This window comes from Labeo rohita, chromosome 9 (genome assembly GCF_022985175.1).
Source record: "Labeo rohita strain BAU-BD-2019 chromosome 9, IGBB_LRoh.1.0, whole genome shotgun sequence".
NCBI classification, from domain to species: Eukaryota; Metazoa; Chordata; class Actinopteri; order Cypriniformes; family Cyprinidae; genus Labeo; species Labeo rohita.
The window spans coordinates 23,261,973-23,286,260 of NC_066877.1; the positions used below are offsets into that span (position 1 = coordinate 23,261,973).

A 24,288-nucleotide genomic window follows, 5' to 3' on the forward strand; every position below is an offset into this window, starting at 1 on the left:
GTAAAACGCCATTAAACCACACAATATTATTATTAATATGGCGAGTTGCTATGCTTTTGGTTACTATAAAAAGTCTACAACATCCTATTGGTGGGAAAATGTTTTATTATTAATCGTTAATAATAAGAGTCACTATTACTAACGTTCAACTATAGCACAATGTGAGTGTGTTTGAAAAGAAAGATGCAGAGATCTAAACATGACGTTTGACCACTAACCACCTGTGAGGGCTCGTATCAGATTGTTTCCTGGTATTGTAATCTCATCCTGGAAAGAAGCAACCTTTCCTTTTCTGTGTCCTGTCTAGTTTCCTGCATGGCCTTGATTGTGCATTGCTGTAAAAATTCCCTACTTTATATGTTTTCTTATGCATGTTAAAGCAAGACGAAAAAAGTAAGTGCCATCCCTGCTGGAAAAAAAAACAAAAAAAAAACAATAGAAACCATCACAGAAATTTTAATGGTTTCCACTACAAATACCATTAAACACCATCAACTATTAACCATTTAAACCATTAAAAATGATTTCCCGTATTGTGTTCTGGGACATATTTCATTAGGATTTAGTGGTTTTAATAACCCACCAATAGAAGGCGACAAATTATCAGTAGATACCAAAAGGGACCATTACAGTTTCCATTAAAACCAGTACAATTCCCATTATAACCTGTGAAGCCATGACAAATTGTGTTGTTGTTTTTTTCAGCAGGGATGATATAGATTTTTAAGAACAGGGATAGCCTATTTTATTATGAATATGCTAAGGTTATCAAGACAAAAAAACAGACATCAAGTGTTTATATCAAAATCATTATTTTAAAACCATGGAATACAAATAAATGGCACATTATCAAAAGCACAGTCTTTCATGCTTCTCTCAAGAGCCAACTGATTAACACTGACACAAATGTACAGTACAGTGCAGTGCAAACAAAGGCAATGGCAATATTGAAATATCAGAGACAGTGTCCCAGTACAGTACTGAAAATATACAAAACATCAAGGAATGTTTAGAGCACTTGAATATCATCTGAACTTTTAAAGTCCTTTTAGAGCATCGGTAGTCTGACGACTAATTAAGTAGATCTTTTGACATAATTAGCAATATAAAAAAAGAAAAAAAGACAGACACACACACTACGTTCTTGCCCTTGACCAGCAAAAGTTCCCAAACTCTTCATGTCTGTGTGATTCTGCATAAAATGTGTTGATGTTTAGTGTCTGAGGCATTTCTCTTCAGCTGGATGGTGATGTTATTAGTATGATGTCAGCTCAGTCTGACGACGTCACACAATTAGAGAGTCTCTGCTTAGATGAGTGGTCTGTTAAAAAACACCAAGAGCCACACATTAGACAGCCATTAGCATGATGCATTAGCAGATGCATTGTTAGTGTGCTAGTGTAAAGCAGTAGTAAGGTCAGCCCATTATAGTTAGTGATGCTATTTATGATACATTTAGGCAAACAGAACAAAAACATAAAAAAGCTGCCTGAGAAATCAACCGTTTTGATCATTCAAAGCGGATTTTGATTTACATACATTCTTGTAAAGAATACAATTTACATTTCAGCATACAAAAAAATAACACTGTACAGTTAAAATCATTTCATATTCAGATTTCTTCAAGTCCTTCTTTGGAAAATAAATGACATGTAAAGAGTATTTTAAAAAATCTAGGCAGACAATAGATCCTCCAGAGTTAAAAATATAAATTTTGACATACACAAAATGTAGATACACTAGCACTCAAAATATTTTTTATGTTTTTTTTTTTTTTTAAGATTTTTTTTTTTTCAGGATTTTTTGATGAATAGAATGAATGATTTAGAATGATTTCTGAATAATCGTGTGACTGGTGTAATGATGCTAAAAATTACATTAAATATTAAAAATACTAAAAATTATTAAAATTAACTAAAAATTAAAAATAAATTACATTTTAAAATATATTCAAATAGAAACCAGTTATTTTAAATAGTAACAATGTTTCAAAATTTGACGGTTTTTGCTGTACTTTGGATCAAATAAATGCAGGCTTGTTGAGCAGAAGAGACTTCTTTAAAAAAAACATTAAAAAAATCTTACTGTTCAAAATTTTTTGACTGGTATTGTAAAATAAGAAAAAAAGTCACATTGTTAGATCTAAAGTCATAATTTTAAGATAAAATGTCACAATTCTGAGAATTGTTTGAGTTTCTACATTCTTTTATTACATACACTATCGTTCAACTTTTGGGATCGGTAAGATATGCTCACCAAGACTGCATTTATTTGCTCAAAAGGACAGTAAAACAGTAATACTGTGAAATATTACTACAATTTAAAATAAATGAATAAATGTTTTCTATTTATTTTCTAATAGATTTTTTTATTTGATTTATTCCAGTGACGGCAAAGATGAAATTTCAGGACTCATTACCATAGTCCTAAGTGTCAACACAGCTGTGCTGCTTAATATTTGTGGAATTTTTTTGACAAATAGAAAGTTCGAAAACAGAATTTATTTGAAATAGAAATCTTTTGTAACACTTAAATGTCTTTACTGTCCATTTAGATCATTTTAATATATCCTTGCTCAATAAAAGTATTAATCTATTGTTAAAAAATCATACTGACCCCAAACTATTGAACGGTAGTTCAAAATGGGAAGTCTGAGAAGGAAAAAGGAAATTCAGTTTGACATATAAAAACAGGTAGCTTCAAAATAAACATAATTTTACCAGTCAGTCTAGTAGCTCCCTAAATTCTGGCCACACTTATCACAGGAAAAGCTGGATCTGACCTTGCATATCCCAAAAGGCCACATGTCTGAGAAGAGCATAATTTGTTTAACTAATGATTCTTGATGACTATGTAAATATCAATAAATAATACATAGTCAGCTAAAATGTTTTTTGTCAAGATACAGCTTGTTTTCGCTTACTTGTGCCCTTTAGCATTTGAGACTTCATATTTCATATTAATGGTATTTCAACTGTCTCTTCTTTTTAGGCTTGAAGGAACTTTGGTCCACCCTTCAGTGTACAGAAACCAGGGTGGACGATTATAAATAACTCACCAGTTTCCTGGGTTTGTCCCTGTCCTCTCTGCGCTCCTGTAACGTATGGGACAGTCCATGAGCTGGACGTGTGTACGAAAAAGGCCGTGTGGCAGGATCAACAGTCCTGTACCGCTCCCTCCCTAAATGCTCTTCAGTTCTATACCTCTCCGCCTCCCTCTCAGAGTATGGAGGTAAAGGATCATCCTCCTCGGGACGGTTGCTCGGTGACCTGCTATTGTAACAGTCACTGCTCTTCTTGGAACTGCCTTTCGAGGGTGTGTCACTGTCATCATCAGCCCTCCCACCTCGCTCTCCGTGGCCCCTCGCCTTGCGCTCCAGCAGACTGTTCAGGTAGGTATCATCGTAAGACCTCTGACGAGCGAGGTAACGCTCACTGCCGGCAGTGATGCGCCTTTTTGGCGGTGAAGGTGGTGAGCCTCGACGACGCCAGTCGTCTTCATCATCATCACGAGAATACCGTGGCCCGTCTCGGTATGACGTTGGATGGTCCCGCGACCTTGGACCCATTTCAAAGTCTCGCTGAGGTCCACGATAGTCACCTCTCCGACGACCATGTGGGCCGTATGACATAGCAAACTCTTCCAGCTCATCTAGTGACCCTGTGCGCCCCCTAGCATCAAAGGCTTTGCGGGGCAGGTGCTCAGAACGACAGTTCCATCTGCACAAACAGTCATGATATTATTAGTGCACACAGTAAAATAATGAAATACTGTTACAATTTTAAAATAACTGTTTCCTGATTTAATATATGTATTTTATTCCTGTGATGTCAAAGCTGAATTTTCAGCATCATTATTGCAGTCACATGATCCTTCAGAAATCATTCTAATATGCTGATTTGGTGCTCAAGAAACATTTCTTGTACCTGTTGTCATGCTCATCCAGAGAGTGATTGCTCTGATAATGCGAGGAGCGAAGCCCATTGCCAATTGATGCTGTTCGGATACGTGGCTCATCCATATGGTCATTGATGGGTGGCAGTGCCTTCCTCTGGACCTGCCGATAGGTCTGCCTGAAGTCTACTTCACCGTCATGCAGAGAGCTGAGTTCTGATAGGCTGCCAGCTGCTGACAAAATGACATCATTATGGACTTTCTGGATGTTTTATTTTTACAATAACAAATCTGTTGTCATTGTCTGTAATATGCTGCAGAAAATCTATCTGTGAGAAATTTTTAACTTGGTTAAAATATTATGAAATATCTGACATGATCAAGAAGAACGCACAGTCACAGATGTATTTTAAAGGGATAGTTCATCTAAAAATGAAAAATCTGTCATGAACAATTTGACTTTTATTGTATGGACAAAAACAATTGAAACCTTCAAGATATCTTTTGTGTTCCACAGAAGACAAAAAATACAGGTTTGGACAGTAAATGATGATAGACTGATTTTTTTGAGAAAAAAAATGAAAATTCTGTCATTAATTACTACCCCTCATGTCATTTCAAACCTTGTTCATTTTTTGAACACAAATCAAGATATTTTTGATGAAATCCGAGAGCTTTCATGACCCTGCATAGACAAGCAGTGTAACTGAAATGTTCCCAGGCCCAGAAATGTAGTAAGGACATCGTTAAAATAGTCCATGTGATATCAGTGGTTTAATAGTAATTTTTACAAAGCTAAAAGAAAGCTCTTAGATTTTATCAAAAATTTTGTCATTTGTGTTTCAAAGATGAACAATGGTCTTACAGGTTTGGAACGACATAAGCGTGAGTAATTAATAACAGAATTTTCCTTTTTGGGTGAACTATCCCTTTAAGATGAATGTAAAAGCCAGGTTCATTGGGGAGTGTTTAGATACAATCATAGGACACTGATGATTATGATGATGATGAAATGAATTAGACATGCCATCAGGGTGTGTCAGCTGACCACTGTTACATAGCTTTTCACTAACTTATCTCAGATTCAGCCTTTCTTTTTTTACAGACAAATACAGTGTACAGAAACATACTGACTGCATACAGGCTTACATGGATGACTGCCCCCCTTGGTAGGGTGGAACTGCGCCAGGTCCCTCTCTACGTAGTACACAACCTTCATAGCGTCCTGACCCTGACTGGGTTGGAGTCGATAGCCACTGCGCACTGTGGACATACACACATGACCTGTGTGTTTCTACTGTGTCCATGTTACCACACATGCAGCGCATCTTTTAAGGTTAAGCCACATGCACGTAACACTGACACAGTACTTAAAGGGATAGTTCACCCAAAAATGAAAATTCTGTCATAAGTTACTCACCCTCATGTTGATCCAAACCTGCAAGACCTTCGTTCATATTCTGAACACAAATATTTTTATATTTTGATATTTTTGATGAAATCTGAGAGCTTTCTGACCCTGCATAGACACCAACAGAGCTGACACGTTCAAGGCTCAGAAACACTGTTAAAATAGTCCATGCAACATCAGTGGTTCAACCTTCAGTACCATGATGCATTTGTATGTTTGCAAACAAGGCGCAGTGCATCCAGGTTCTGTGTCAGAAAGCTGGCTCCTGTGTGTACATAAAAGGATAACATTTTGCTCTTAGCTTCATAAAATTAAGGTTGAACCATTAATGTCACATGGACAATTTTAATTATGTCCTTACTACGTTTCTGGGCTTTGAACGTGGTAGTTGTGTTGTTGTCTATGCAGGATCTTAAAGCTCTCAGATTTCATCAAAAATATCTTAATTTGTGTTCTGAAGATGAATGAAGGTATTTTGCGGTTGAAACGACATGAGGGTGAACTTTTTTGGGTGAACTATCCCTTTAAGCATTTACAGAAGCATGCATAAAGTTTCCAAATATTGTGTATTGGATTTAGGCAATTTTTGTATTCTGGGGTAAATTCTCTAAATTTAGCCTGCCATAGCAGAAAACCCTGTCTTATAGTGCCACTTAAAAATAAAAAGGAGGAATCAATACAATATATTAATTCAAAGATAAAAATATGAATAAATAAATTGGCAAATAAACAGCCATATTTAAAATTGTTTTATATTTCCTGGAGTTAAATGTAAAAATAAATCAATGAATTGCTTTAAAAATTGACAAATAAATACAACACAGACAACACGACTGCTATCTTCACAATGCCAGCAAGCTTGTTGCACTGTCAGCTAATGTACTATTTCTAAATAGATTTCTTCAAAAATTTCCACTGCTATTAGCTAATGTTCACATACTCAAATACAGCAAGCACTCTCATCTCATCTAACCACAATTCACATTTTAAATACCCTGGACTGCCTAAGATGGAAGTTACGGTGCAGCTGAAGAGGATGTTAGTTGAGTTTGTTTTGAGTTAGATGAAGCAGACTTGCTTCAGTCAATGCAAATGCAGATTCGCTAGACAGACATCGGACAGATGTGTTCAAAGAAAAAGCAAAGACATTCAAATATTTAGCATTTCATTTTTTATATGGTGTTGTATTTCCACTTACCTCCAGCTATATTGTTTTCTACTGAACGATTCACTGTAGTTATCTTGGGTTCAATGATAGATGGTGCAGCTGGAGGAACTACAGAAACCACAGGAACACCAGGAACGTAGTAAGGTTGATACATGGGAATCTGTGGAGGTTGACCACTCTTCGCCATCTTCCCTGCTTCATATACTTTAAAGGCAAATAGGATAATGTTTATTTCAGGTTGTGAATCCGTTTGTAGTATGTATGTGTGTTTGTGTACTCACAGTGTTTTGGACAGCAGCATGTATCAGGACAGCAGCAGCAGCGTACATAACAACAGCAGGAGTGAGGGCAACACTGGCACCAGCAGATCCCAACCAACAACAGGAAGAGAACACTACCAAGGACGACAGCTCCTACAAACACCCACTCTAAAGGGAAGACAAAAAAAGACTCATCAGGAAACTTGGTTTCCGTAACAAAAGCAGATCCTCAAGGAAGTGTTGTCCTGAAATCATTTTTGCCCACAGGATGAAGTCTCTGATCATGACCAACCACAAGGGAGAGCGTGAATGATGCAGAACCTCTTATCTGGACTCTCTAAGGGACTAATGATGAATTTCCTCTGGGTGTGGTGGTAAAATTCCAACAGTATACATTGCAGACCTCTTATTCAACACAGATACTATTCATTCTCAGGAATGTTCATAATTATATGTCTCTGAGCACTTATGGCAGATTGGGGTGATGAACAGGACATAACCAAAATCCTTTTTGGAAGCTGGAATGTTTGTTTTTGAATTTACACCACATTAGCAGAACTGGGTCAAAAAAAAAATCTGTTTTTTGATTTCAGATTGCTTACATCTGCATAATGTTAAAAAGTATATGTATATATACACTACCGTTCAAAAGTTTGGGGTCAGTAAGACTTGTAATAGCCTTTAAAGAAGTCTCTTATGCTCATCAAGGCTGCATTTATTTGATTAAAAATATAGAAAAAAAACAGTAATATTGCAAAATGTTTTTACAATATAAAATAATGTTTTTTATTTTAACATACTTTAAAATAGAATTTATTCCTGTGATGAAAAGCTGAATTTTTATCAGCTGTTACTCCAGTCTTAAGTGTAACATGATCCTTCAGAAATCATTCTAATATGCGGATTTATTATTAGAATGATCAATGTTGGATAATATCAACAGTTGTGCTGCCAAATATTTTTTGGAACCTGTAATTTTTTTTTTTTCAGGATTCTTTCATGAATAACAAGTTTAAAAAGTGTTTATTCAAAATATAAATATTTTATAACAATGTAAATTATTTATTATTAACTTTTAATAAACTTTTAATTATTAATTTAATACATCCTTGGTGAATAAAAGTATTAATTTCTTAAAAAAAAAAAAAAAAAAAAAAAAAGAAACAATAAAAATGTACTGACCCCAAACTTTTGAACAGTAGTGTACATACACACACACACACACATATATATATATCACTAGGACGCTACATAATATATAATTTGACCAGCTCACAAGTGTCATTTGTTTGTGACCTCTGCTGCATGCATGTTTTTAATTCACTAAAAAAACACTTCATTAGAGTCATTTGGTGGTGAATCGGACTACACTGGTCACACTGCATGGTATTGCTTGCAGCCTGCAAAGACAACAAATAATTTTTTGCTATTATTTTGCAGTTCATTGCCTTTTTATCAGATTTGATTTAGACAGCAAAAACAGGTAAAATATGACTTCTTTTACTTTTACAGGAAACACTGGGACATCGTTGATCCTGGGGTTGGAAGAAGAGACGTTGAGATCTGAAAATGTGTATTTTTACCAACCTAACATAATACATTTCTCAAATGTCAAGAATAAAAACAAGTATTGCTTTTTTATTCACCTCATTTTTTTGCCATGAAATATAGTTGAAAACCTCTGTTTTCTTATAATTTTGTGCCGTAAAGACCTACGCAGTGAACGCATGTGTGACAGCGTATCCACACTGCAAGTGAGATGCGTGATGCAATGCAGCAAACATATCGCTCCCATTAATCAGTGAAGCTGTCATAAAAAAGTGGCAGTGAAGTGGCACAAAAAATGCAAGCAATACTGCTAGCATTCTGAATCAGAGAAAGCATTCAGCAGTGGGTGAGATGTAAAACTAACTACTGTTACTTTCCATAAAAAGGAACAATCGTGATTAGTTACTTAAAGTTATGTAGTATATATAACAGGGGTGCCCAACCCTGTTCCTGGAGATCTATCTTCCTGCAGAGTTCAGCTCCAACCCGGATCAAACACACCTGTCTGTAATCATCAAGTACTCCTTCAGATCCTTATTAGTTGGTTCAGGTGTCTTTGATTACGGTTGGAGCTGAACTCTGCAGGAAGGTAGTATATAATGTCATATCAATCACTGATATGTTCTGTAATTATGAATTATCTTTTTTTTTAATTTTCAGAGGGAGCAGATCAGATCGAAGCATTTTGGAGTTTGCTGATTGCAGCAGAGGATGAAGCAGGTGAACTGAAAAGGACCTGTGGGAGAGCACCCAGTGAAAAGGACAGGGGGAGAGAGGTAAGGCAGGCGTACCTGGCATAATCTCCAAATCAAACTCAGGCAGGATGTCATCCAGCACACCTGTCCTACCTGGAGAAGGGAGAAGATCAGACATAAACAGCAGCAGCGGGCAGCAGGTGAAAGTTCAAAGTTGTTGTGGGGTTGTGGGTAAATGCTTAAATGCTTGTGTGTTACGAAAAAGTGTTAGTGGCTGTGGATTAATTAAATTGAAAGCTGATTTGAAAACTTGATTTGTGGTTTTAAACATGATTGGCCTTTTTGTCGATTCAGAGACTAAATCAAAAGTGAAAGTATAAACAAAGTATGCATATACATACAGTACCAGTCAAAAGCTCTGGACACACGTCACTGAATTTATGTTTCTCATGATAGTTAAATATTTGAAATAAGCTCAAGTATGCATGAGTGGATAACAGTTTTAGTCACTACGTACACACTGTAACAAAAAATTCTAGAAAATGAAAAATACGAGAAAAAAAAAATGGTAGCAATGTTTTGGTATTACGGTTTTAACTTTGATTTTAAATTTAAATTTCATAAACTGATATAATGTTAATATGCCAACTTATTGAAGTACTGAAATCTGTTTTCTAATTGTGTAATACACTGATAACCACCAAAAGCAGGTGGTGATGAGAAAGTCACATGACAAGCCAAAGCCCATCAAAAGCAGCTTTTAAATATTAACATATATAGAAGGTACACAGTGTCATTCATACAAACACTAAACACCATCACGGTAACACACATAAAATTGAAATAATGCAAAATAAAAACTTTAATTTAACAAAATTAGATGTAACATACAATCCTAATGTACAAAATTGATAAGAAAAAACAAATTTCAACAAAAAAACATTAAATTTAAAATGTAATGCAGAGAAATCTGGGAATGTCAATTTACGGTTATTCTCCGTAATTTATACATTCTTTTTCACTTTTTCACAAATGATATACTACCGTAAACTTGCATGCAATGTCCAATACTTTTTTTTTTACCGTATATAGTAGGGGAAATTACCATTAACCATTTAACTTTTTTTTTTTACTGTAGCATTTTTACAGTCTTTTACTGTTAAATTCACTGTCAGTTTTAACAGTGCAGGTAATTCACATTCTTTCAATTTCGTTACTTTATAGCTGATGGCTTTATTGTTATAGTATAATGTAAAAATATTAATAAAAAACAGAATGCATAGGTGTGTCCACACATTTGATTGGTAGTGTATGACTTTAGGTTGTGTGTGTGTGTTTGCAGTCACTGTCAGATACCAAGAAAAGGGTGAAAGGTCAAAGTTATCTCTGGAGGAGTAATTTTAGGGCAGTGCTGTTTTTCTGTTGCGTTTTGGTTACATGTGCCTGCAAATTATCAAAGAAATACATGAAGAGTTAAGGTAAAAAGTAATTGAAATAAAAAAAAAAATCCTTTCAATTCCAGACTTTAAGCTATTATATTAACAGTTTGATGTCTGTACCATTTATAAATTATATAACTATTATACTGACTAAAATAAAAAAGATGCAAACATTTGGAAATAATGAAAACTGATTGACAGATAAAGATTGATAAAACTTGTCTAAATATTTTTATTAACCTCAAGAACTAAAAGCAACACATTGCTGCTTCCCAGACAGTGCTTATGCTAATGTAGATGTGTGCATTCGTTCAGTATTTATATCTGGCCCAAGCACAGATCAGTTTCACTTATGTGCACGAACGGAGAGAGTGAGAAAGAAATAAGGTAGAGGGGGCTTCAGCGGGAGAAACTGGGGGAATATGGGGGACTAATTAATCACACAGCCTCATTAACCATCGTGAAAGGGGGACAAGGGTACGTCATCACCATGGAGACACTGCTGGCATTGTTTGGAATTAAAAGGTGTCCAAGAGCACTGTCCAATTACCTTTCAACAAACATTGTCCCTCAGAGAGAAATGAAGGTGTGGCTTTAGATGTAGTCTATTTTACATTGAGTGTGCTTTGTCAATGACTGGCATACCGCCAAAAGTAAAGGACACTCTCACCACCTCAAAGACCCAAAATTTTGTCTGTATACAATTGCTAATGCAACAAGTGTGCAGAAGACAGAAACGTATCTGTTAAAATCAGCATAAAAATGAAACATGTACTAATTTTTTAAAGTAAAATACGGAATAAATAATCTGTCACTACTTTCCATTTAATTGTGACTTTGTTAACGCATTCAAGTTTTACAGTCAAAGTTTTCTCAAAAAGCCACAAGTCTTTAAACTGAATGAGAGAGTGCCCATAAACATAGCTACCCACTGTCAGAACAGATTTATCCCTGAGTGACAGGAAGTGCTGAGCTGGCAGACAGGAAGAGGAATAATATCCATCTCCTCTACTCCTCTGTTACAGTCATTAAACCAACCGTAACCTGAGAGTAAAGGAGAGCTCACGAAGAGAGGTAGAGACATGAAGAGAGACAGGGAGAGATATAGGGAAGGCAAGCTGTGTAGTGTAGACTGCAAGTTACTACCACTTAATGGGATAGTTCACCCAAAAATGTTTACCTCTATGATTTTTCTTATTCTGTGGAAAACAGGATATATTGAAGAACTGTTTTTGGCTATAAAATAAAAGTCAATGGGGTCCAAAACAACACTGAACTATATTGGTCAACCAATATGTGCTTTTCAGGGCCGATGCCGATACCTATTATTACAGAGCAATTAGACCATTATCAGATATTTTGAAAAAATATATATGCCTGGTGCAAAAATGAAAATTAATGTCAAAATTAAGAATAACAAAGGCTCTGACAAAAAAAAAATTAAATGCTTTTAAATTATTTTATCTGCAAATTGGTTTTGAAAATGACGTTACCGATAACCATCCATAATCGGTCGAACCCTGTGTTAAACCCCAATGACTTTCAGTGTAAAGAGAAAATTTTATTTCATTTATTTAATTATTATTATTTTTTTTTTTTTTCAAAATGCATGCTTCTTTTGTGATTCACAAAAGAAAGATATGTTTAGAATAACAGATTTTTTGGGTGAACTATCCCTTTAAGACAGTGGTTCTCAACTCTAGTCCTTGAGGCCCACTGCTCTGCACATTTTGTATGTCTCCCTCATTTAACACACCTGATTCAGATCATCATCCCGTTAGGAGAAAGATCCATCAAAGCCACTAGATGGCAAGCCTGCAACCATTAGCCGAAAAAGCATAACGGCTAAAGCTAATGCTTCCAGTCTGGTAGTACGTGGGAAAGGTAAAGGTGACACATTTTCTTTGAATGTGTGTCAGTGAAAGAGAGGCTTCACTATGCTGAATAAACAGCTTTTTAGAGCAAACAGCTTATCATTTAATGAACTGACAGCCTATCTGGTAATCTTTAACATGTTTTACACTAAACAATACTTTTGGATTTAACTATTTTTAGAGTTTTCCATGAAAAAAAAATGCTGTTTTATAAGAGAAGTCACTGACTTTTTACGACAGGTGGGATTCAGCTTACGGCACTTCTCATTCATTCCTATGCTATCCGTAAACAGTGATTGGGTGTCGCATAACTCTGTATGAAATTCAGTGAGATCAAGGCTGTAATGTGATTGGTTATTAAGGGACACTGATCCAAATAGACCATTACGCTTTCTCCAATAGTAAGTAATACAGACTCTCATCTCCTTATAGTAAGAAAATCTCTGGATCCATGAACTGAACTGAGTGTGTCAGATTCAGAAACATACAAAATGTGCAGAGCAGTGGGCCCCGAGGACTGGAGTTGAGAACCACTGCTTACAGTAATTAAGCTTTTTAGCTTAAAATTCACTGCAACTACTTGTGTACTGTAACCCTGGTATGCCAACTGAGAGAAAATTAATTCAAGTACATACAGTTGCTTTACCTAAGAAAATGTGGGTTCATATTGCAAAGAGTTGAGTTTCTTTAATGTTTTGATTTTACAGTACTGAATTCTGAATATAGCCCTGCTGGGGAAAAAACAGACATTTTTAATGGTTCCTGTAGTATATTTTGAGACATATTCCATTAGAATTTTTTGTTTTAACAAGCCACCAATGGAAGGTGTCCAATTACCTGTAGAGACCAACAGGCACAATTACAGTTTCCATTAAATCCAATACAATTCCCATTATAACCAGTAAAACCATTACAAATTCTGTGATGGTTTCTATTGTTTTTGTTTTTTTTCAGCAGGGAGTATTGTAAGAAATTACAGTTAAATACTGTTCATTTTTACAGTGCAATCTCTAATCCTAAGTAATAATAGTGCTGCTTTCCCCGGCATCCACCACTAACAATCAAGAGCTAAACTGTAAGTAAAACATGACTACATAGCAAGTTTACTGAAACAGGGAGTGTCTGGTTCAAAGTCGATCTTTTAACCACCAAATACTCCAGATTATACTCTCCACTTCATAAGCCAATTAAATCTTGATTACTCATAGGGCAGGAGTGACTTCCTCCACTTCTTAGCATCTACATAACACTCTCGTTGATCCTCCAGTGTAAGCTCTAACCCTCTCATGTTTTTTTCTCTTCACCGCACAGGACTGTTCTGGAGGCCCTGGCATCCCTTGGCCCCTGAAACCCCCTTCGTTCCCATGGAAACGGCTTAAGAAGTGGCTTATATTGCTCGCGTCGATAACGGTCAGTTATTTACTCTTTGTCTGGCATGAGGCGTCTGACTTTGCTTTGTCCAGCTGACACAGAAATAACTTATGCTGTGAGGGTCAGTCCCACAGCACCAAACAAATTGTTTCTCTCCGCAGTGGTCCTGTCCAGGACATGTAAAATATGTGAGGTTCTCCTGATCTGCCGGGGCACAGATGAACAATAGCGTCTCTTATTAAGGATCTGAGCCCTGTCGAGAGGCATGCGCCGTTCAGTTGTCGTCATGGCAGCGCTTGTAAGTGCGCTCAGGAATTCAGACAGGGATTGGCATTAACAATCATTTAGACACAATAACCAAACATGTACACACAAAAGTAAACATTTTTAGAGAGCAAGGTCTCTCACAAAACTCAAATATTGAGAGTCCCTAAGCGCAACATTCACTGACACTTTTTCAAGCAATTCAAACTTTTCTAAAACCATTTTATACAGACATATACTGACTTTTTATAGCATTTGTAGTGTTTTTGAGAAGCGTGTGCTGATGAGACTCACCCTGCACCAGCAGCTCCACGTGGCCTTCATTTTTCCCTTCCAAATCATCAGCAATGATCACCCTACAGAAATACACACCGCTGTCGCCCCATTGCAGCTGTCCAATGCGCAGATCTGCTTCTGAAAAGGCCAGAAAATATTACACAACCCAAGTTGTTTACTTGGAGGAGTAAATGTTTTTGGTTTGTACTGTAACATAAAAATGCATCTGTCAACTGCGGAGTTTGTGTAGTCTGATTTATGAGTCACTAAATGTTTTTAATCCGTAGAAACAACACATTCATACTCATTATTTGTCTGTAATATTTTGTCAGAACAACTGTAGTCTTTGTTGGAGAGGTGACTGGAAGAGGGAGAGCTTTGATGGCTAAGTCAGAGGAGAGGGTGTTTGTGTTTGATAAGGAAAGCCGTGGGGGTGTTTTGTGAGACTTTTATGAGGTCCAGCCCCCTGACCATTGTGCGACCTAGAAAAAAACAGCCCTATTTCAGAAACAGGAAAACACAGCACAATTGGCTGAGTTTTCTTAAGGGGGAGATGGATTACGCACAAGATTGCAGACTTGAGTGTAGAGGAGGCTTGAAATTTAATAATATAACAAGATGATTTTATTACACAGTGGCCCCAAGATGTATTTGGACCATTAAGCCACAGTTAAAAGTCATTTTATGAATGTCATTGCATTAAAAAGAAATATTAAACAAGTATCATCTGCAAAAAAAAATATGTTTCTCAGAATTTATGTAATTTTTGCAGTTACTCTTAACCAACTGAATCCCAGTGTTTGTAGCTATACAAAGTCAGTTCACCTCAAGTTCACACAAGTGCGAAAGCAGCAGAGTAACCACAAGTAAATGTGCTAACAACAGGCTGTTAATGATCTTATTTGTACTATTTCTTTTATTTTGGAATGTTTGTTAATTTTTCCATTAATCAGTCATACGTCCAGGTCAAACTCCTGAAACTTTGGTCTATTGCTCTGGTGTACAATGTTTAAACTCTGGTCCAGTTGATAGTTCTAATTTGGACAGCCAGATCTTTAAGCCCTTTGATTCCTCTGTTTTTGACCCTTACTATGGTGACATTGATCCTGATCAGAACTTCTTTTCTTCATTTGATGTTTCCAGCTTCTGTCTTCGTTATAATGAAACCCAGTTTAATGATTTATGTGCTTCTATATCTGGTGATATTTTTTCTACTTTTCATTTGAATATTAGAAGTCTTCCGAGTAATTATGATAATTTCATCCATTATTTATCTTCACTTGGGCATAATTTTTCTGTTATAGCCTTATCTGAAACATGGCTCACGGAGGACTCTAAAGAAATGTTTAAAATACCAAAGTATAAATCAGTTCATCGTGTTAGAGTAAACATATCTGGGGGAGGGGTATCTTTGTTTTTTGAGGAAAATTATGATTTTAAAATCACTTTTTTTGGAGCTTATTAGTGCTTTTCATGGAAAGAATATAATTGTTGGGGTTGTCTATCGGCCACCTCATTCTATTATCAAAGTTTTCAATGAAAGCTTGCTTTATTCACTTGAACGTGTTAACAATGAGAAAAAGCCTTGTTATATACTGGGGGATTTTAATTTGAATCTTCTTAACTATGATACAGATACGCTCACTGGGGACTTTCTGAATGTTCTTTATTCTAGTTATTTTTTTCCACTCATTCATAAAGCTACTCGAGTCAAAGAAAAATCTGCAACTTTGATAGATAACATTTTATGTAATTCTCTAGGTAAAGAAATGAAATCTGGTATTCTGTATTCTGATTTGTCTGACCATCTCCCTATATTTCAGTTATCTGTGATTAAAGCAAATGGATACAAGAATACAAACCAAGTATTGTTTATAAGAAATATGAGCGATGTAAATATTTGTAAGTTTAAGGATAGGCTTGACAATACTTCTTGGGGTGATTTATATGAGGAGAGAAATGCAAATTTAGCATATCAAAAGTTTATGAGCATTATTTCTACTAATTTCAATGAATGTTTCCCTATGGGTAAATTGTCTAAAAAACAGAACACAGCCTTAAATAGACCTTGGTTTACAGTTGAACTAAGGAAACTGTTAAAGAAAAAGAATAAATTGTACAAAAAGTATGTTTCAAATCGTACTCCACTTACTTATGCTGTTTATAAATCAGCAAGAAATAAATATACAAGCTCAATTAGGTTTGCAAAAAAAAAGTATTTCAGTAATGTATTTCTTAAGTGTTCAAATAATGTTAAATCCACATGGAAAGTAGTGAATCAATTGCTTCAAAAAGAAAAGGCTACCAATGATTTACCCTCTGTTTTTCAGAATGGTGACGACTATTTAAGTAATCCAAAGGAAATAGCTGAACATTTTAATAATTTTTTTGTCAGTATTGGTCCGAAATTAGCTAATTTAATTCCAGATAGTTATGGAAATCCTTTGGATTTTATCCATCGGTCATTTCCTGTTATGTCTTCATTTAAACCTATTGATGGCCATGAAGTAAGTGACATCATCGATCAGTTAAAACCTACCGCAGCGGGCCATGACAATATTTCAGCATACCTGGTCAAACAGGTGAAGCAATCCATTCTGCAACCTCTTTCTCATATTATGTCTTTGTCTCTGGAAACAGGAGTTGTGCCAGATGATTTCAGAGTTGCTAAAGTCATTCCCTTGTTTAAAGCTGATGATCCTTGTTGTTTTACTAATTATAGACCCATTTCTATTTTGCCATGTTTCTCTAAAATATTAGAAAAAATCATACATAAAAGGATAATTTCTCATCTAGATTCTAACATGATTCTTTATAATCACCAATATGGCTTTCGAAAAAATCATTCAACTTATATGGCTCTACTTCATCTTATTGATAAGGTTATTTCTGCACTTGAAAATAATGAGTTCACCTGCAGTATTTTTTTGGATTTTTCAAAAGCATTTGATACAATAAATCACAATATCCTCCTTGCTAAATTATACAAATATGGTTTTCAAGATATCACTTATAAATGGTTATCAAGTTATATTTCAAATAGATCACAGTTTGTTTCTTTTAAGGGTTATTTTTCCAATAAAGCTAAACTACAATGCGGGGTCCCACAGGGATCTATCCTTGGACCACTGTTGTTCCTCATTTATATAAATGATATGTTTAGTGTTTCGGATGTGCTTTCCCCCATCATGTTTGCGGATGATACAACCCTTGTTCTTTCACATTCACATTTTAGTACGTTAATGAGCAATGCAAATATTGGCCTAGTTGCCTACACTGCTTGGTTTAAGTTAAATAAATTATCTTTAAATATTAAGAAATGTTATTTTGTTATTTTCAGTGGCAAAAAAACATACAACAAAGAACTAGCGCGAATTAAAATTGGGCCTACTGAGATGTTTCAGTTAACAACAACAACATTTTTAGGAGTTATTATTGATGAAGATTTGAGTTGGAGAGGACACATAGACTATGTTTGTGGCAAAATTAATAAGTCAATTGGTATAATAAGGAGGATTAGCCATCTTGTTACTATAAAATGTCTCCGTACCCTATATTATAGCTTAATTTATCCGTATTTGTCATATTCGAACATGGTGTGGGGGAGCACATTTCCAACAAAGCTACATAGAATCTTAATTCTCCAGAAACGGTTTGTCAGGATAGCGGCTCGTTCAGGTTCACACACATCTTCAGCTTCGCTATTTCAGAAATTGCAGATTTTATCAATTTTTGACATTAATATCTTTCAAATATGTGTTTTTATGTATAAATTATTTTCATCGGAAGGAAAGATTCCTGGCCAGTTTATGTCATACTTTAAAGTTAACTCAGCTGTCCATGCCCATAATACTAGGCAGGTAATGGATCTCCATCCTCCAAACTTCACCACATGTAGAGGCCAGTTTTCAATAAGATTTAAAGGTACACAGATATGGAATAGATTTTCTCATGTGGCGAGACAATGCACCTCAATAGAGAGCTTTAAAAGAGTTTTAAGAGGTTTGCTGATGAACTAGCTTGTGCAATTAGTTGATTCGATATTTTTCAGTGTATTTTCATTTTACTGTGAAATGCTTGTTGTTTTATCACTAGTATTGTCGTGACATATTTTTTGTTTGTTGTATGAGTTGTATTATATTGAGTTTTGCATTTTTTGGCTATGTTTTATCTTTCCTTGGTGGAGGCTTTAGATAAGCCATACTGGCTTTTTGCCTTCTCCGGCACTGAATATGTATCAGTATGTCCTTGGTGTTGTATTTCTTTTTTGTGCAAAAATAAATTAAAAAAAAAAAAAAAAAAAAAAGTATATATTTTGTTACAGGTAAATACAGTTGAAGTCAAAAGTTTACATACACCTTGCAGAATCTGCAAAATGTTAATTATTTGACCAAAATAAGAGGATCATACAAAATGCATGGGGGGGGTAAAAACTTTTCGAAATTGAAGATCAGGGTAAATTTAACTTATTTTGTCTTCTGGGAAACATGTAAGTATCTTCTGTGGCGGTACTTAATGAAAAAAATATGATTTAGATATGATTTAGGCAAAATAAGAAAAATGTACACATCCTCATTCTGTTCAAAAGTTTACACCCCCGGCTCTTAATGCATCATTTTTCCTTCTGGAGCATCAGTGAGCGTTTGAACCTTCTGTAATAGTTGCATATGAGTCCCTCAGTTGTCCTCAGAGTGAAAAGATGGATCTCAAAATCATACAGTCATTGTCTAAAAGGGTTCAAATACACAAAAATGCTGAAAAACGAAAGAATCTTTGGGACCTGAAGGACTTTTCTGAAGAACAGCAGGCAGTTTAACTGTTCAGGACAAACAAGGGACTCACAACTATCACTAAACAAAAAAATCAACCGTATGTAAACTTTTGAACAGGGTCATTTTTATAAATTCAACTATTATTTTCTCTTGTGGTCTATATGTAAACGTCTTTTATATGAAATATTTTATTCAGATTGGTAATAAATAAAAAAATAACATGCATTTTGTATGATCCCTCTTATTTTGATCAAATAATTAATATTTGGCACATTCTGCAAGGTGTATGTTTTTTTTTTCGACTTCAACTGTATATTTAAAATATATTAAATTTTGTAGAATAAATGCAGCCTTGGTGAGCATAAGCACTCAACCCATAATTTTGAACAGTACTGTAAACTTGACACCCAAAATGTGCCCAAATATCTACAGTATATTTCTTGAGCTGTCTTTTAAAAATATGTTTTTTTTATAATGCAATGAAATTTATATATGTTTATGTGTAGCTTAGATCCATATTTGATTTATATTTTGAACAGTGTTGCTTCAGAAACTTCTCTAATCTTGACGTTATTAAATGGACTATTAGGCTGCCAACTTGTTGACCTCTTTAGTCTTGTGTTTGACGCTAACCTGTTGAATTGACTAGTTAATAAATGACCGTGGAAGTCCCCTTTGTGAGTCATCAAGTTCAGAATTTCACTTTCCATCTTACTAATGTCATTTTGTGCCACTTCTTATTGTGTAAACACTGAAAGGTTATGATATTCTTCCTTATATTTGACTGAGCTTAAGCTAAACCTCTTCCAAAACAGGTATGAAAGAGTAGAGACACATTACTGTTAATGATGGAGATGTCTCTTCCTTTGTAGTGCTCTGCTAAGGTCGTGGAAAGTCCCTGTGCGGAGGCCACTATGCGGACTGTGCGGCTTTCGTCAGAGCAATCCAGATGAGACGAGGCTCCCAGATCAGATACGTGGACTCCCAGGGACTCAGAAAATGTGAAGGAATCCCGAGTACGGTCTGTACAGTAGGACTTGTACAACCACTGCACCACGGGGGTTTGAGAGGAGCTGGTGGTGTAATGACACGGAAGCACGATGGAGGAGAACAGCATAGCAAACTTCTTCTCATCTTTCACAATCACATGTACACCATCACAACTTTGCACTGTGACAAAGAAAGAGAAAGATATTGTTAGTGAGACAAATTACACTTGCACTTACAATTACACTTAAAGCTGGATTACACTACACAACTTTTCCCTCAGTTTGCAGTATGGAGAAGTCAACACTAGTTGATGAAGGTCAAAGCCAGTTTTCAGATTACACAGAAAACACAGGAAAAGAGTGAGACTGTCATTCCATCCAGTTGAAGGATATCACATATTGTTTTCATTTGTCATGCATCTCCTAGTAACAAGGCACATGTTTCTGCACATTTGTTGTGTTTGGAACAGTTTAAAAACTGTGTGCACCTCAGTCAGTTATTGTATGATGGCTAGTTTATCTCTGCAACCATTTATAAACTCAGCATGTGTTCGATACCGAGCGTTTTAAAACCTTAAAAATATAAAGTCATGTAGTGTTTTCAAGCCCTTATGTAGAGGACCAGACGGGAAGCTGAGATATGCAGAATTTGCAAAATCTATATTTGTATTGCAAATTAATAGTGGCTTTTATAGAACCGTTAGGACAGTTAGAATGAAGACAAAAAAATTGCAACCCTGTTAACAAAATTTGAGAAATCTAAATACAGTGTAGAACCCTGTTTTGTGTAATGTTATTTTCCAGCAAATAAATATAAAAAGTATAGAAAAAACTATGCCAGAACTATGCAAATGTTAGTTTTTAGTTACTGATTAACTTGTATTTGTTTTGTGATAACTTGGGTAACAGAACTGAAGGTAGAGCTTGATTAAAATTAAGTCAACACTACAATTTGTGTCAAACATTGAGAAACTTTTAATTATTAGTATTAATTTGTTCATTCCTTAAAATGATTTACTTGTCTACCTCCAAGTAAATCTGTAGATGTACAGTAACATTATTAATTTGGTTTCACAGTTATAATAACAATTGGGTTTTTAGCCATTAAAATGAGCTAATTGGTATAAAAATTTAAATATCACTTAAACTAGGGCTGTCACGATTTCTCGATTCAATTCGAGTACTCATTTTTAAAAAATCTCATCTGCAATTTAGAATGTCGAGTAACCGGAAGTGATGTATTCCATGGACACAAACTCTAATCATTTACATGCGTGGAACGTCACAAACTCCCTCTCTGCATATTCTTGTGAGTTTTGGTTTATTGTAACATTCATCTGGTCAGCTGGGAACGCCATTCAGTCGGATTTGTAAGGTAATTAATTTATAAACCTACTCAAACACAGGAGAATACATCAATATGTTTCTCAATATGCTTTTATCGCGATCTCAAAATAAAAACCCTCACTCTGAGTTAACACGTTTTTGATGTCAATATATTCGGGAAAGTTCAGAGACTGCAGCATTTCTGTCAAATTAGTAGACTTTTGAATTAAATATTAAATATTAAACAAGAATTAGATCGCGCTGTAAAGTGTAAAAACAATCGTCAGGATTTTTGCTGCCCTCCGCAGTCATTTGTTATAATTTGTAATGTACATTAGCTCGATTGTTTATAGTACATTATCTATTTTAACAGTTTTGTTTAATAAAACCATATAAATACTTGCTTTTGATACTTTATTTGAACTATTATTGTCTTGATGCTATTATATATCTATTTTAAGTAATTTTGAAGGCTGTTGTTTGCTTAGGTCTATTTTTATTACCACTCGATTGCTTGATTAATCGTCAGAATAATCGACTGAACACCTGATTACTAAAATAATCGTTAGTGCCAGCTCTAACTTAAATAGATTATATCGAAATTATTACACTATTTCAGTTGTTAGATACAGTCAGAATTAAGATTGAAATCACCATATTACATGGCTGACATCGGTTGTGTTTAAAACGAGCTACTTTTTGTTGTAGGTTACTTTTGTTGTTAATACTAGATATGAAAGCTAAAGGATACATATTTTGACCTTATTTGCCATTAAAAGGTACATTTCAGTACCTTAAAGGTACGTATTAGCACTTTAAAAGCACATATTAGTCCCTTTTAAAAAGGTTCTTCCCCAGTGACAGTTCTGTACCTTAATTTCTAAGAGTTATCAACAAAAACAAATTTGTTATTTGTGCCTCTAAAGCTTAAGAATTGAGACAAAAAGTACCATTTTCCTAGAATACAGTGGCACAGCAAACACACCCATGAGCAAAGAGAGTAATGCAAATTCCAAGATACAGTGAGCTTTTAGCAGCAACTGTAATGACTACTGACCTGTTCATGATTAGTATTATGGTGTTGACTCTAATGGTACGTTTCATAGTTTCAGAGACAGGCATGTGTTTATTACCAAAAGCCCTTTCTCTGTCTAGGCCAAAAGATTTTGATTTTCGAGAATGCTTAGTCAAACCATTCCAAAGGGAATTCACTTTATCAGTTAGAGATTACAAGGTGAGATGACCTGAAAACAAATGCCTAAAAACATCTGGATCCAGTCAGTCAGCATTTGAGCGTATGTGTGTGTGTTTCTAAGCATGAAAGAGTGTGTTTGTCCAGCTGTGTGTGGGAGATTATGGAACAGAAAGCTGGACAAAATCAGAGAAGCGCCCGGGAGGATGATCTGCTGGTGTGAAAAACACAGAGAAAGAAAGAAAGAAGTGTGAGTAAAGAAAGTTAAATTCCATGCTATGCAGGGGGTGCAGAAAGGCGGGGGCTGTCATTTTTTGGAGAGACGTCACCGTCTCTAACTGTTTGATAAGGGTGGAATGGTAAAAATTATGAAATTTAAGAAAACTCTTACAAAACACCAAGTTGAGTAAAAGTAGGGAGGAGGTCTCTCCCACAAACACAGAGATAGTCTAATTCTCGTCAAAGGGTGGAGTACACTGCATAAAAATATACAACAGCCAGTCACCACAGTTGTTTGGATGAGATCTTGACTCATTCATTGTTGCCTTAAAGGAAATGGAGCAACTTCCTGTGCATTTTCCAACTGTACTTCGAAATGATTGTGTTGCTGAGTGGAATGTAGGCGAGAATTCTGGATTACGTTCATTAATACTTCGTTCAGAGTGGATGGGGTCCTCCTTTTGTCCTCTCTGTTGCTTGTTTGACTCATTGTTTGGCATTATGGTGAACCCCCACCCACTAAGACTCCCCTATGCAGGAGGGGGATGTCGAGGTCCCACCAATAAGACACACTCATTGACTCAGTCATCCATGAACACCCAATTAGGTTAAAGAGATTTAAACCAAGCCGTTAGTTGCAGACAACTTTGCTTGATTATATGTGTTAATGAATTGCTGATGCTAACTAAACTATTACAGGGAGGTGTACTATTGACATACTATTTATTCAAAACAACATTAATGCAAATGCACACATTCTCTCTACCGAGATGGATTTTTTTAAGTGTAGTTTTAGTTCACAAAGTTGACCACTGACATACTCATAAAACAACCATCATATATTGTATTGTCTCTGTTGCATCCACCCTTCAAGAACTGATACAATGCAGCTGCACTCCCTGACACACATTCCAGCAGCACTTCCCACAATTCTCTCCCACAATAACAACTTTAGGATGTTAAATAGTTATTTGTCTATGTCCTATAATTAAAGAAGGCTAGTAAGGTCTTAAGTTGTGAAGTTTCTTTTCACATATGCAGATATTTTATAATAATCAGTAATAAAGATTCATAATTATGTTGAACAGAAATACATATTGATGTAAATTATAGTAATATATTTTAGTTTCATTTGTTTATTTTAGATATTTTTAGTTTAAGTTAACTTGAAACTTGTCAAACTTTTTTTTTTTATTTAAAATGAATAAATAAAACGTGTTAATTGTAAATGCATTGTCAGGTGTAAATAGAAATAGGTTATAGTAAAAACCGTCACAAGGACCCCGTGATCAATCTAAAAATAAAGCCGGGCTCAAGGTTTTCTAAGCTCTCAACCTGTTGCTTTAGTTGTCTGTCCTAGTTTTCTGTATTTCTATATCGCGTTCAAATAGAAAACAGATTAATAACTCACGTGAAAATATGAATAGAATCCAGAATCCGTGTAACAAAACCATGATCCAGTTTAGTGCGGTTTAGTTTACAGGTATGTAGCCCATCTTCTCCCGGACTGTTATTCGCTTCATCTCTGTCTGCTGCGCTGGTCAGAATGAGCGGACTGTACCACTTTACTAAAGGGGGAAGCAACTGTGA

General features: G+C 35.4%; 1 protein-coding gene across 8 annotated transcripts; it reads right to left on the reverse strand.

Annotated features, from left to right (window-relative positions):
• Positions 1 to 793: 793 nt before the first annotated feature.
• On the reverse strand, positions 794 to 24,237 carry ildr2 (immunoglobulin-like domain containing receptor 2). Of its 8 annotated transcripts, none has more exons than XM_051119309.1 (11): positions 24,110 to 24,237; positions 19,813 to 20,142; positions 14,219 to 14,338; positions 9,073 to 9,129; positions 6,755 to 6,901; positions 6,504 to 6,677; positions 5,044 to 5,157; positions 3,927 to 4,125; positions 3,059 to 3,719; positions 2,617 to 2,651; positions 794 to 1,321 (listed from the first exon to the last, which is right to left on the reverse strand). In XM_051119309.1, the coding sequence occupies exons 1-11, from the start codon at positions 24,150 to 24,152 to the stop codon at positions 1,309 to 1,311; spliced, it is 1,893 nt and encodes a 630-aa protein (XP_050975266.1). In that variant the 5' UTR covers positions 24,153 to 24,237; the 3' UTR covers positions 794 to 1,308. The 8 variants fall into 8 exon arrangements, with proteins under 8 accessions (XP_050975266.1, XP_050975265.1, XP_050975269.1 ...); XM_051119308.1 differs by having other exon boundaries at positions 3,927 to 4,128; XM_051119312.1 differs by lacking the exon at positions 9,073 to 9,129 and having other exon boundaries at positions 3,927 to 4,128.
• Between the last annotated feature and the right edge of the window lie 51 nt (positions 24,238 to 24,288).